Raw genomic sequence first — 14110 nt, 5'->3', positions numbered from 1 at the left:
CCCTCCATAAATCTCACATTTAAAGAATGGGCTCCTTGTCAAGTGACACAGAATTAACTTCTCCATTTATTGTACTTTCATTGTATTTTCTGGGATTATCTATTCTAGCATTTAGCACTTTGTTTTCATTATGAGTTTATATCTCTATTTCCTCAGCCAGAATGAATATACTATCATGATTTATAAAAGGCCCAAAGCTAATGCTTGCAACACAGCAGAGATGTAGTTAATATATTTTGAATGAATAATAAGTGAATGAATTAGGCTCTCAGCCTTTGGAACTCCCTCGAGAGGCAACATTAAATAGTAAAGAATGCCAGCTTCAAACTGGTATTATCTCAGTTCATATCCTGCCTCCATCACTTACTGCCTCATGGTTTTAAGCTACTTAACCATTCTATGTCCCTGTTGACATGATTGTACAAAGGCCATAATGATAGACCTTAACTCACTGGGTCATTGTGAGGATAAACAGCATAACTCATGTAATGCTGGACCACTTCCAGGTCTAGAATATGTGCAAAAAAAAGTGTTAACATGTATTATTAAGAATGCAAAAATGCTACTTAGTTTCCTATATTTAAAAAGCAATAGAGGTGATGTAAGGAGAAGGCGATGGCAACCCACTCCAGTACTCTTGCCTGGAAAGTCTCAGGGACAGGAGAGCCTGGTGGGCTGCCATCTATGGGGTCGCACAGAGTCAGACACAACTGAAGCGACTTAGCAGAAGCAGCAGAGGTGATGTAAATGCTTTCAGTAGTGCCATACTCTCTCAAATATATTCTAACAACTTAAATATTCAGATTAATTTTATATAGCTGAGTTCTTTTGTAATTATTAATATGTTTATTATATCATTGTCAGTTCATTTCAGTTGCTCAGTCATGTCCGACTGTTTGTGACCCCATGGACCAGAGCACACCAGGCCTCTCTCTCCATCACCAACTCCCAGAGTTTACTCAAACTCATTCCTATTGAGCTGGTGATGCCATCCAACCATCTCAACCTCTGTCATCCCCCTCTCCTCCCACCTTCAATCTTTCCCAGCATCAGAGTCTTTTCAAATAAGTCAGCTCTTCACATCATGTTGCCAAAGTATCGGAGTTTCAGCTTCAACATTAGGACTGATTTCCTTTAGGATGGACTGGTTGGATCTCCTTGCAGTCCAAGGGACTCTCAAGGGTCTTCTCCAACACCACAGTTCAAAAGCATCAATTCTTCAGTGCTCGGCTTTCTTTATAGTCCAACTCTCACATCTGTACATGACTACTGGAAAAACCATAGCCTTGACTAGACAGACCTTTGTTGGCAAAGTAATGTCTCTGCTTTTTAATATGTTGTCTAGATTGGTCATAACTTTTCTTCCAAGGAGCACATGTCTTTTAATTTCATGGGTGCAGTCACCATCTGCAGTGATTTGGGAGTCCCCAAAAATAAAGCCTGCCACTGTTTCCATTGTTTCCCCATCTATTTGTCATGAAGTGACGGGACTGGATGCCATGATCTTAGTTTTCTGAATGTTGAGCTTTAAGCCAACTTTTTCACTCTCTTCTTTCACTTTCATCAAGAGGCTCTTTAGTTCCTCTTCACTTTCTGCCATAAGGGTAGTGTCATCTGCATATCTGAGGTGACTGATATTTCTCCCGGCAATCTTGATTCCAGCTTGTGCTTCTTCCAGCCCAGTGTTTCTCATGATGTACTCTACATGAGAGTTAAATAAGCAGGATGACAATATACAGCCTTGACGTACTCCTTTTCCTATTTGGAACCAGTCTGTTGTTCCATGTCCAGTTCTAACTGTTGCTTCCTGACCTGCATACAGGTTTCTCAAGAGGCAGATCAGGTGGTCTGGTATTCCATCTCTCTCTGAAAAGAGATGGGAAGGCAATTATATCATTGTATTTGATCCTTATTATTTGTAGACTCTATATCTGCAAATTCACCTACATGCTAAAATTTATTTGTACCCCGGAATCAATACCCACAGTGTCTCTACAGTCATCTGTAGACTTGCACACTGCGCCTGTGGGGATCAGTGAAAACTTTGTGTCTCCAGGAACACGGTTTCCCAGCTGAGGCTGAACAAGGAGATGCTCTGTCGTCTTATTTCAGTTCTCATATTGTAACCAAGTGTCTCTTTTGTAGTCACAGAAATGCACTTTTTGGCATTTATTTATTGACTTCTTTTGGAAGGTTTGCTGGTGAAAATGGTCCCCGAGTATAAAGCTGAAGCCTTGTCTAGTGTCCCTAAGTGCACAAAGGCTGCAGTGTGCCTTAAGGAGAAAATGCATGTATTAGATATGCTTTGTTCAGCTGTGCACTGTTGTGCTCTTGATTGTGAGTTCAATGTTAATGCATCAATGATGATATTAAATAAGGTGTCATTAAACAGGAGCGCATATAAAACTAGGTGAGGTATTGAGTTGACAAAAATGGTTTTACCAAAGTCTCAGTAGAACCTGAACTTGTTTTTAACCTAGGAACAATATTATAGTATTTCCAAATTCAGTGTCTGCAGTACCTTTACAGAAAATAACTACTGCAAATAGTTGGCATGTTCTTTGAATTTTTTTTTTTAATGCTAAGCAAATAGCTGTGACTTTAGGTGACTTTTTAAAATCCTTTTACAGAAACTTAATCGTCTGTAGAGAACTAGCTAATTTGTAACAGATCTGGAAGAGGGGCTCAAGCTCCTATATCACTGGAGCACACTTCTGTGTCTCTCTGCTAGGCCCACATAACTGAAATGTCAGAGTGGTCCTCGGGTTGTGGACCAAGGGTTCAGAAATCCACTCCTTAGCATTGAGTTTAGTTAGTTAGTCGTTAGTCACTCAGTCATGTCCGATTCTTTGCAACCCGATGGACTGTAGTCCACTAGGCTCCTATGTCCATGGGATTTCTCAGGCAAGAATCCTGGAGTGGGTTGCCATTTCCTTCTCCAGGGCATCTTCCCAACTCAGGGAATTTTGCCTCTGATGATCATTTATTTTTCGATTGGTCTCAAAGAACAATTTTGTGTGTTTGTTTTTTAAATTAATTTAAAATTTCATCAAAATATTACATATGTATTATTTTAGGTTAAATAATATCAATGAGGCTTATAACAAAGACCACTAGATTCTTCCATACCTGTCTCCAGACTGTTCTCATTCCTTCTGGCTCCCGTATCCATCACTTCTAGCTGTTATTTCTTCTGGCATGTACCTTTATGTTTCTCATTAATGTGCCTTTAATGGCCCTTAATTCCCTAATTTCAATTCACCAGTGTTACAGATCATTGGCTGTGTTATTGCTATGTCAGGATTCAGTACACGTACACCCCCTTCCTTCTCTTCTTCCTCACTTTCCTTCTATTGCTTCTTCCTTGAATGAAGTGTAATTAAAAGTGAAGTGCAGAAATCCTAAATGTTCAGTTCCATGAGTGTATTAATTTGTTAGGGTGTCATAACAGATTCCACAGACTAAGGGGCTTAAATCACAGGTGTTTATTCTCTCACAGTTCTGAAGGCTAGAAGTCCAAGATCAAGATTTATCGTACCATCATTTCTTCTGAGTCTTCTCTCCTTAACTCGTAGACGGGTGTCTTCTTCCAGTGTCATCAGTGATCATCCTCAGTGTGTATCTGTGTTCCAGTCTTTTCTTGTCATGATACCAGGCGTGTTGGATTAGGGCCCGCACTAATGGCTTCATGTAACCTTAATTACCTATTTTAAAGCCCTATCTCTAAATAACTTTCGGAGATATTGGGGGTTAGGATATCAGGATATGAATTGGGGTCTTTGGAGGGTGGGTTAGGAGTTCAAAATTTAGCCCGTAACAATGTGTTTTGACAATTGTATTCACCCATATAACGAACTTGAACTATGGTGCAGTTTTGTTACCCAAGAAGTTTCCTTGTCCCCATATCCAACCAGTTTTTCCAGGGCAGTTACCATAGGCAACTGCTTCTCTGATATGCATTACTATAGATTCGTTTTGTCTAGTCTGGAACTTCATATCAATGGAATTATACAGTATATACTCTTTTGACTAGTATTCTTTAAAACCCAGTCTTGTTGTTTTCCTCACTACCTTTCTGAAAATTCCATATTTCTCTTTCTGTTTTGGATTCTCCATTTGTGGGATTTCAGATCTTTTCCTTTCTTAGTTTGCCTCTCACTTTTCTGGAGCATACCTTCATTAGCCTCCTGGTAAAGGGCACACAGATGGATACCTTGGAAGCCATTCGTATCTGAAATATCCCTATACTTATACTAATATGTGTACATATGTGTGTGTTATATTTTCCTCTCACATCATAGTTTATTTGACTAGACATGAAATTCTAGGTTTAAAAGTTCTTTTCAATCTTAAAAGTTTGTTTGTTTGTTTTTGAGAAATCTGATGCTATTCTTACTCCTGATTGTAATTTATATACCCTTTTTTCTTTTTTTTTCCATCCATTCTGGAAGATGTTAGATCCTCCCTTCCCCATGATTCTCTAATGTTTCATATAATATGATTCTTTCAATTTATTAATGTGATTCTTTTCATTTATTATTATTCCATAAACCCTTTCAGAATGAGGTCTCAATCTTCCAGTTCTGCAAAGTTTTTATTGAAAGGAAGATTTTGTGGTTTTTTTTTTGCTTTGCTTTGTTTTGTTGCTGCTAATTTTTAGCCTTTTCTTTATCCTGTTCCTTCATCCTCTTATCTCACTAGCTGAAATTATGAACTAAGCCACCTATTTTTTATCTTTTCTCTCCTATTTCCCTTGATTGTCATTTCCCCCACTGAATTTTGGAAAGTTTCTACTAATTTATTTTCCAATTTATCTATTGCATAGTTAATTTATGCAACCAAATTAAGAATGTCATAGGCTTTTAAAAATCTTTTATTTTTCTTGTACTTTTATGCTATTTATGGAGTCAGTATCTTCTCTTTGATTATTAGGGTATTAATGACAGTTCTTTGATCCTTTTGCTGCTCTAAACACTAATGCTGTTCCCTTCAAGTGCCATCATGCTCTTATGTACCTTTCTCTTTGCATGTTATGCCAAAGGTTTGTTTTAATGTCTGATAGTCACGAATTATCAGTTTACATAAAAATGCAGTACTCTAAAGGTGATTATAAAGTGCAAATTCTAGTGCATGGGTGGGGGTTATTACGTGGGATCCTCACTGTTGGGAGATTAATCAGGGACCTGGTTGTTGTTTTCTCTTATTCTTTTCAGTTTTCTCTAGAGAACAATTATCTGATATTCTGTCTGGGAAGTGTACACCTGGTTGCCATTGCTCTAGGTATCAGATGAAGGAAGAAGACTTGAGAGACTCATGTCATTGACTTAACTCTCACCCTTATCTCTGTTCTCTTCTGTGTCTGGTGTTCCTAAATCTGTAGCTTCTGTTTCAGTATCCCTAGAAAATGAAGCTCCTGGCTACACCAAGTTCAGGGAGGGTTAGCTGACTGATTGCTGAATGTGATAGGACTTTCAGTCCATCTTCTGTCTCAAAACTGTGCTTTAGTCCTGCTTTCTAAGCTACTCAGGAAGCAATAATTTCCAGTCTTCCCTGAATTTTGTCATGTTGATCACCTTGTTTTCATTAATATCTTTAAGGAGGTATGTAGATGTCATCTTTTTCCTTTGGCTCAGTCGCAACACTTTTCTTCTTCTGTAACTTCTAAAAATCTGTTAACATCTCTCATCCATTAGGGTCCTATTATCTATTTCCTTATGGCTTTACACCATTTAGAATATTTATTGTCATTTTCATGGCATTTGCAGTGGAGAGATAGTGATGTATGTAATCAATCAAATGAATTGTGTAAATTTGTCAAAATCAGACACACAGCTATAAGAATGGATTTAACTTGGTTCTGAGGGATAATCTCTAACACTTCTTGCATTTCTGCCTTATTTGCACTTAGGTTTGGGTCAGTTCTTTGACCCTATCTTGTTGTTCTTCCTTTCTCTAATGATGTAATTTACATCTGTTATTTTACAGAGTATCAAAGTAAGCTGGCTGCCTCCTCCATCGGGAACACAAAATGGATTTATTACTGGTTATAAAATCCGACACAGAAAGACAACCCGCAGGGGTGAGACGGAAACACTGGAGCCAAATAACCTCTGGTACTTGTTCACAGGTCAGTGTTCACATGCTGTGGTCTTAGAAGGTTTTGGTGAATCAAACGCCTCGTCAATAAAACATACTCTCACTTCAAAGGAACATTCATTTTTCTCCTGGTAGGTGGCATGTGCTGGTCTGAACAAGAATAACTTTATATTTTTAACTTCATTCCCTGTAATGCTTTCACATGTTTGCTTCTATATCACCATTTTAATAAATATATCATTGAATTTTTATCCATATTAGCATTGCTAACTCAAAATTTCTGTCATCAAATAATATTTAACTGTTTAATAACTTTTAAGATCATGTAATCACATGGTTCCAAGTTTAAGTCATTTTGAGCCTTCTCTGCCCAAACTCCAGGAGTGAGAATGTGGCTGGAAAATGGAGAGAGGAGTGGTTTGGGGAATGAAAAGAACAATTATTCTACTTTCCATAAGTATAAAAGTAAATTCACTTCTGTAGCAATATTGGTAAAATTCATGGTGGGTCAACATTCTCACTGAAAACTGGACCCAATTTCCATGCAGTATTAAGATAATTTTTTTATACATATAAGATGAATAATCATATATTTCCTTTAACTGATGGAACCATTAATACATGTCAGTCCAATTCCTGGAAAACAGAGATTAAGTCAGGCCTTCAAGTTAATGCATTTAGGGGACAAGCCCAGGAAAGCAAGAATGAAGGAACAAGAGAAGTGAACCAGGGAGGAAAATAAATCAAATGATGACTTCTTGAACTGGCCTCAGTTAGAACAAACCTAGAGCCAGCTTGTTCTTGTGGGCTGTTGGGGGGTGGGGTAGGAGAGAGGAGGTTTCAGAAGCCGATTGAACTACTGGGGCCCAGTGTGGATGGCTGGATAGGAAGTATGAGCCATTTCTCTCTTGTCAATCATTGGTCAAAGTAAGCCCACAACAGGTTGTTAACTATTCTCTACCTCCTGACTGTCCCCTGGGAAGCTAGCACTTCCGGTAAATGCACCAGTGTGAAATTCTCTCCTTGTCTATCAGCACTTTATATGGGGATGGCTTGGTCTAGGCTTTATAGTACCAAGTTCAGTTCAGTTCAGTCAGTCACTTAGCCGTGTCCGACTCTTTGCGACCCCATGAATCGCAGCACGCCCGGCCTCCCTGTCCATCACCATCTCCCGGAGTTCACTCAGACTCACGTCCATCGAGTCCGTGATGCCATCCAGCCATCTCATCCTCGGTTGTCCCTTTCTCCTCCTGCCCCCAATCCCTCCCAGCATCAGTCTTTTCCAATGAGTCAACTCTTCCCATGAGGTGGCCAAAGTACTGGAGCTTCAGCTTTAGCATCATTCCTTCCAAAGAAATCCCAGGTTGATCTCCTTCAGAATGGACTGGTTGGATCTCCTTGCAGTGCAAGGGACTCTCAAGAGTCTTCTCCAGCACCACAGTTCAAAAGCATCAATTCTTTGGCGCTCAGCCTTCTTCACAGTCCAACTCTCATATCCATACATGACCACAGGAAAAACCATAGCCTTGACTAGACGGACATTAGTCAGCAAAGTAATGTCTCTGCTTTTGAATATACTATCTAGGTTGGTCATAACTTTTCTTCCAAGGAGTAAGCGTCTTTTAATTTCATGGCTGCAATCACCATCTGCAGTGATTTTGGAGCCCAAAGAGAACGTGAACAAAGGGTTTGGGAAGCAAAGCAGATAGCAATGGCAGGAATCAGTGGATCAAATTAAACATGTGTGTCATGGCACAGAAACTTGATTCATGACAACAGGCAAATTAAAGCTCGTAACTTACAGAAAACCAAGTAAGCATTCATCACAGATGAGAAGTAATTCCTTATTTTTTCCTTTCTCCATATAGAGTACTCAGTAAATTTCTATCTGAAATCGTAAAACACACACACAATTTAAGCTGCTTACTCAGCCTACAGTATGAGACTTGATAGAAACTTAGTTTTTTCCCGTAAGTTTGTGCCTCTTATGCCTACAAAATGGTAATGTGATGGTGAGTGTGCTTCCAAAATAGATCCCCTAAAATTACATGACTTGTTTTTTATCTGGAAAAATCTCCTAAATGGAAGTTATGACACTCTGTTGGAAGATTAGGATTGCCACACATACACTATTGGTACCACCTATAAAATAGATAAGTAGTGAGAACTTTCTGCAAGCACAGGGAACTCTCCTCAATGCTCTGCAGTGTCCTGAATGGGAAGGAAGTCCAAAAAGGAAGGGGGTATCTGTATAGTCAATTTACTTTGCTTTTCCATAGAAACTATCACAACATTGTAAATCAACTCTACTCCAATAAAAACTATTTTAAAAAGGAAAACAAACACCATGTCATTTAAAAAGCTTAAAGAAAGCCAGGATGCTATGTCTCTTTACCTGATAAAATGATTAGAAGGTAAAAACAATTGAAATGAGGCATATGTTCTCATTGGAATATTTGGTACAACATTTACATAGTTTACTTTAAAAGAAATCACCAAAATTAAAAAACCTTGCTGAAAAAATGTTAGTGTAATTTCTATAGATACAGGAATTTGAAGCCCAGAAACATTTTTCATCATTGATTTTCCTTCTCCAATGAAAAATATTAAAAATATAAACTTCTTTTTTTTAATAAAATAATTCATTAAAATATGCACATTCTAGTAGAAAAGCTAAGAAATGGATATTCAATTTACAGAACTATAAATGGCCAACAAGCCTAATAAAATATTTAATGTTATTAGTAAAGAAATGCAAATTAAAAGAAAAATGAGTTAGCATTCTCCTTTCATTAAAGTAATAAAGATAAAAATGAATGATGATATGTTGTTTTATAAAGCATATGAGAAAGATGAACTTTTATATACCACTTGTGGGACAGAAAGATTCTAGAATCTTTGCAGAAAGCAATGTGGAGATTTGTGTTATATACAAGTGTGCATGTGTATATGTATCTGTAAGTATATGATTCAGGTTTCCAACTTCTAGGAGTTTATTCCAATTCTGCAGACATACTTTTTTCGCAAAGTTTTAAACTAAAAACATGTTCATTGCATAAGATAAAAAGACCCTAAGTATCTAACTATAGGCAGTTACCTATAAAATTCAGACACAGTCATATCATGAAATGGTGTATATCTATTGCAAATATTGAAATGTAAACATATTAAATTAAATGTTAAATATTTAAAATATATTAAGTGAATAGCTCAGTTTAAAATCAATATTAAGCATGAGTCCATATTTATAACTCAAAAAAATTCTGAAGGAAATATTTATAATAAAATATTCTAAATACCAAAATATTAATAGTGATTATTGGTTAATTGTATAACAGTGAAATATGTATTTTTAACCATGTATGTAAAATGAAAAGCAAATAAAATATCAAGACTCTAATGTCATAACACTTGGTTACTAAGACTGAAGATTTCATACCGTTGACTAACTCTGTGCCCATTGAACAGCTAACCCTAACCCTAACCCTTCCAGGAAAAGCTATATTTAGATGTTCCAAGTATACAGTATTTTACTCATTATAGACTCTTGTTATTACTTTTCCTCTCAAGGACAATCATTTTGAATTGTACCCTCTAGTAAATCTTTATCCAAAAGTAATTCGGTCCTACATCTTTACTCATCTAAAATCTATGTGGCAATTAGCACTTCTCATCAGCATAGGATAACCCACCTTCACTCTGGCTTAATATCATCCCAGTCAAAAACAAAGCAACAGGATGAATTCATTAGCTTGTTATTGAAATGCCCCTTCTCATCTTTATAGATCCATAGGAATCTGGACTCCAAACTTGCAACTTTTATTCAAAATGTTCCTTCTTCATTTTAATTGTTATAAAATGAATTTGAGGATGCAGACATCATCTGAACAGTTATCTTTATAACTGTGCTTGATATTTATTGCAAAAAAGTTACGTGGTCTTCATTTTTACTTTGAGATGAAGAACAGAAAGACCCAGAGGCTAGCCTCGTATTCTTTAAGCGTTAAAAACAAGTTTTGCAAAGCCTCCATCTTCCTCTCCTCTGTTCTGTGTCCTGGCCTCAGACCTGGCTTATGTTGCATTCCTAGAAATTGTGGGAATGTCTTTAATGCTACACAGCATCAGGGAATCAGGAAGTACTCCACACTGGTAGATTGGCTGTGGTTTTGACTTGTCCCCAGGACATATTTTGTCACTTATGCACTGTGTAGTAAGAGGAAGTAATTGATTTTCTGTATAAATCTTTAGCACTTTAAAATGTACAGAATTTGCCCCTATGTTTTCAGTACCTTTAAAATACATGAATAGATTGATTTGGCTGTTAGAAAATTGAAAATGCCTGAGTGCTTCCTCTCGATGGTATAAATATTCAGGGGTAGAGACTCAAATATTGGTTTTTACCATGTTCTGTTTGTTAGACAGGTGTTTGTGGTTGTGTGTGCCTTTTACTAGGATAATGGGACATCTGCAGTAACAAAGTAATTCGGAATTATAACAAGGATTTTAAATCACTGCTATCAATTTTATTGTGGGAACCCAAGTCAACTAAATTTTAAAGTCCTGTTTTTCATTTTTGAGTGCTCTTCAGAGAAGGTTATTTAGAATTAAATACAAGAGTTTTCTCATGCTTCATGGCCAATATAAGAATAAACATCGTGGTAAACATGCGTTGGTATTTTGTGGACTGAAAAATTGAAACAATAGCACAGCAATTTTGTAACAAGGTTAACGTTAGGGAAATAAAGAGAAATTATATTCTTTGAATAATACGTCATCTCTTGACCGTAAATTCTAAGAAAGTAGAAATAGAACTGAGGAATTAAGAGTTTGAAGGCATTTATGATAGAAATAGAAACAAGGGGAAGACAATCTGCTTTCAGCAATATCTTTTCTTACAACTGAGAAAAGCCTTGTTACCTATATCATTCTTCTAGCATAAAGTTATACTTAGAGGCAGGGCTTCCCAGGTGGCGCTAGTAAAGAACCTGCCTGCTAAAGCAGGAGACGAAAGAGACTTGGGTCCAGTCCCTTGGTTGGGAAGATCCCCTGGAGGAGGGCATTGCAACCCACCCCGGTATTCTTGCCTGGAGAATCCCATGACAGAGGAGTCTGGCAGGCTACAGTCCATAGGGTCTCAAAGAGTCAGAAAAGACTGTAGCGACGTAGCACTGCACACATACTTAGAAGCAGCTAGGAAGCTGTGTACACGTGTGTGTGTGCACGTGCACACACACACACACACACACACCCCCATCCCAGGTCAAGGCACTCCTATGTTCCGCTGCAGAAGCCCATGGGCACATGCAGTAAGTCATGTTCCTTAATGCCTTCCTGAAACAAGAAAGCAAGTTTTTTTTTTTTTCTAACTTCCCTGCTACCTCGCTAAAGTCAGTGGATATGCACAATCCACACAGGTATGCACACCCCTTGACCACTCGGCCTTGGCATGTAATGGGGCTTGAATTCCAAGAGACCATAATAATTGGAAAAGATACCTCTTAACAGACCACCAGTCCCAGGGCACTACACACAGAGCAGACTGCTACACAGCCCCAGTCCTCCTGTGGAAAAGGCCTGCTTACCTAGGTGGTGCTTCCTAGGCGGTGCTGGTGGTGAAGAATCAGCCTGCCAGTGCAGGAGACCCAAAAGACACTGGCTAGATCTATAGAGACTGAGGCTGAACTCTAGGTCCCTGACAAACAGGACAGAAAACACACAGTTCATCTCGTCCAAAGCCCTTGTTTTATTGAAGAGGCAATGGAGGCTTGAAGAGTGACATTGCTAAGATCCACCATTAGCTAAAGGTATAGATTCCAGCTAGATCATAGATGCTCTGATTCCTAACTATGTGCTCCTTGAACTATCCAGTGTTAATCATCTTTAGCTCACTTTATTGTGAGTGAATCTGGCTGTTGTATGAATCTGTAAATGATCATTGATATTAAAAACAATTTTAACATTTATAATAGTCATAACAGCAATAGCAAATTTGACAACTGCTCCTATGCTGAAAACAATATGAAGGTTCCTCAAAAAAATTAAAAGCAAATCTGCAGTGAACCACTAATCCCACTTCTGAGTACATATCCAGAAGAACTGAAGTCAGGATCTCAAAGACATAGCTGCCCTCTCATATTCATTGCAACAGTATTTACACAACCCAAATTTCCACTGACAAATGAGCAAAGAAACTGTGGTATGTGCAGACAATGGAATATTATTCAGCTTCATCACAGAAAAGAAAAAAATGCCCTGCCTTTTCCAACAAAATGGATGGACTGGAGATGTGACGCTAAGTGAAATGTCATCGCAGAAGGGTAAATACCACATGATTCCACATATATGAGGTATCTAAAATCGTCAAAGTCATGAAAACAGAATAGAATGGTGGTTGCCTGGGGAGAGGGGGAGGGGAAAATGGAGAGTCGTTCAACGGGTATAAAATTAAGGTTCTGCGATACAAATGAGTTTCAGAGATCTGCTGTACAACATAGCACCATAGTTAACAATACTGTGTTGTGCACTTAAAAACTTGTTTAGGAGGCGTCTCATGCCAAGTGTTCTTACCATTAAAAAAAGAGCAAAGAGGAAAAAGGAGTCTTTTGGAATGATACATAGGTTTATTACCTTATTTGTAGTGGTGGTATCACAGTTTATGCTTAGGTCTAAATTCATTAAAATGTATACATTAACTACGTACAGCAATTGGTATATTAAGTATACCTCAATATAGCTAAAAAAAATCCATGATAAGAAAATAAAGCTTTGTCTGTTTTGAAATGTAACCTTTGTAATAATTTTTTATTCATAGACTCCTTTTTATTGATGAGAAATCTTAGGCAAAGCAAGATGGCGAGTAAGTTTTTTAGGTCATGCAGTTAGTAAGTGGCAAAGCAAAAATTTGAATCTAATTCTGCCTAAACTGAACACCTGTATTCTTAACTCTTAAACTATCGGTAATACATTATTGACCATAGGCGATGACTATGCATTTGTGTGAGTATGTAAAGGAACAGTGAAATAACTCAGAGATGGAAAGAGATATATATTGAATAATAAAAATTGAAAATTTTCTTGGCAGCTAAAGGAATTGAGTAACTTTAGAAGAGATAAGTCAAAACTTCCCTACCTATTTAGGTTTAAAATCCTAGTTAAACTTTCATTAGTCCAACTCTGAAAACACATCTCAGAGAACAACTTTGAGAAATATACACAGAAAATAGCTTTTGCTTACAGATTGGTTTCCTTCTATCCCATCTCCAGTGAATGAATGAATCCATCTATCCATCCATCAATGGAGTGTTTCAAGTGAGAAAATAATTTGCAAATATTAGGTATCTTTATGTTTATCAAATGTCTAATTTTATAAATTATTTGTGAAAGCAGTTTTGCCATTTGATTCTCAAAAGAATACTCTGAGATAGAAATGCAGGTATTATTACCTAATAACTATATATGAGAAAGTGAGATTAAAGGAGACCCGGGTTCATTCCCTGTGTTGGGAAGATCTCCTGCAGAAGGAAATGGCAACCCACTCCAGTATTCTTGCCTGGAGAATTACATGGACAGAAGAGCCTGGCGAGCAACAGTCTGATCTCAAAGAATCAGACACAACTGAGCAACTAACATGCATACACATAGCCCATCTAAAACTTTCCTGGCAACAAAGAAGCAGCAACATTTGCAGGCTAGAATTCAGGGGAATGTCCAGACTGACTCTGAAAAGCAAACATTTCTGATTTTGCCTATCGCTGCGTACTTCACTTAACCTAATCTAGAAGAGAGTTACAGGTTTAATTCTGCTGATAAAGATATGGTACTGAAGGCACTGAATTTAGGATCAGAAGACTTGAGTAAAGATATCTTGAAAGTGGAATTTAACTTCTTTTTAACCCCACTGTGTAAAACTCAAATTTATCTGTAGGTAACACCACAGTAAAGCAGATTCAATGTAATCTAAAAAATAATTTTATTTAACCAGCAAAACTGTTGGAGTGGATTCCCTCCCTTGGTG

At 37.5% G+C, this 14110-nt stretch overlaps 1 protein-coding gene across 1 annotated transcript in view; it reads left to right on the top strand.

The window, feature by feature from the left end:
* DCC (DCC netrin 1 receptor) overlaps positions 1 to 14110 on the top strand; it is an 811418-nt gene that overhangs the window by 554044 nt on the left and 243264 nt on the right. Inside the window, exon 13 of the mRNA XM_040264220.1 lies at positions 5986 to 6127. Coding sequence (XP_040120154.1) covers positions 5986 to 6127 — 142 coding nt within the window. The remainder of the gene's footprint in view (positions 1 to 5985; positions 6128 to 14110) is intronic.

Source organism: Oryx dammah, unplaced genomic scaffold (assembly GCF_014754425.2).
Source record: "Oryx dammah isolate SB20612 unplaced genomic scaffold, SCBI_Odam_1.1 HiC_scaffold_22, whole genome shotgun sequence".
Lineage (NCBI taxonomy): Eukaryota > Metazoa > Chordata > Mammalia > Artiodactyla > Bovidae > Oryx > Oryx dammah.
This window is presented reverse-complemented; position numbering and strand designations above follow the sequence as displayed.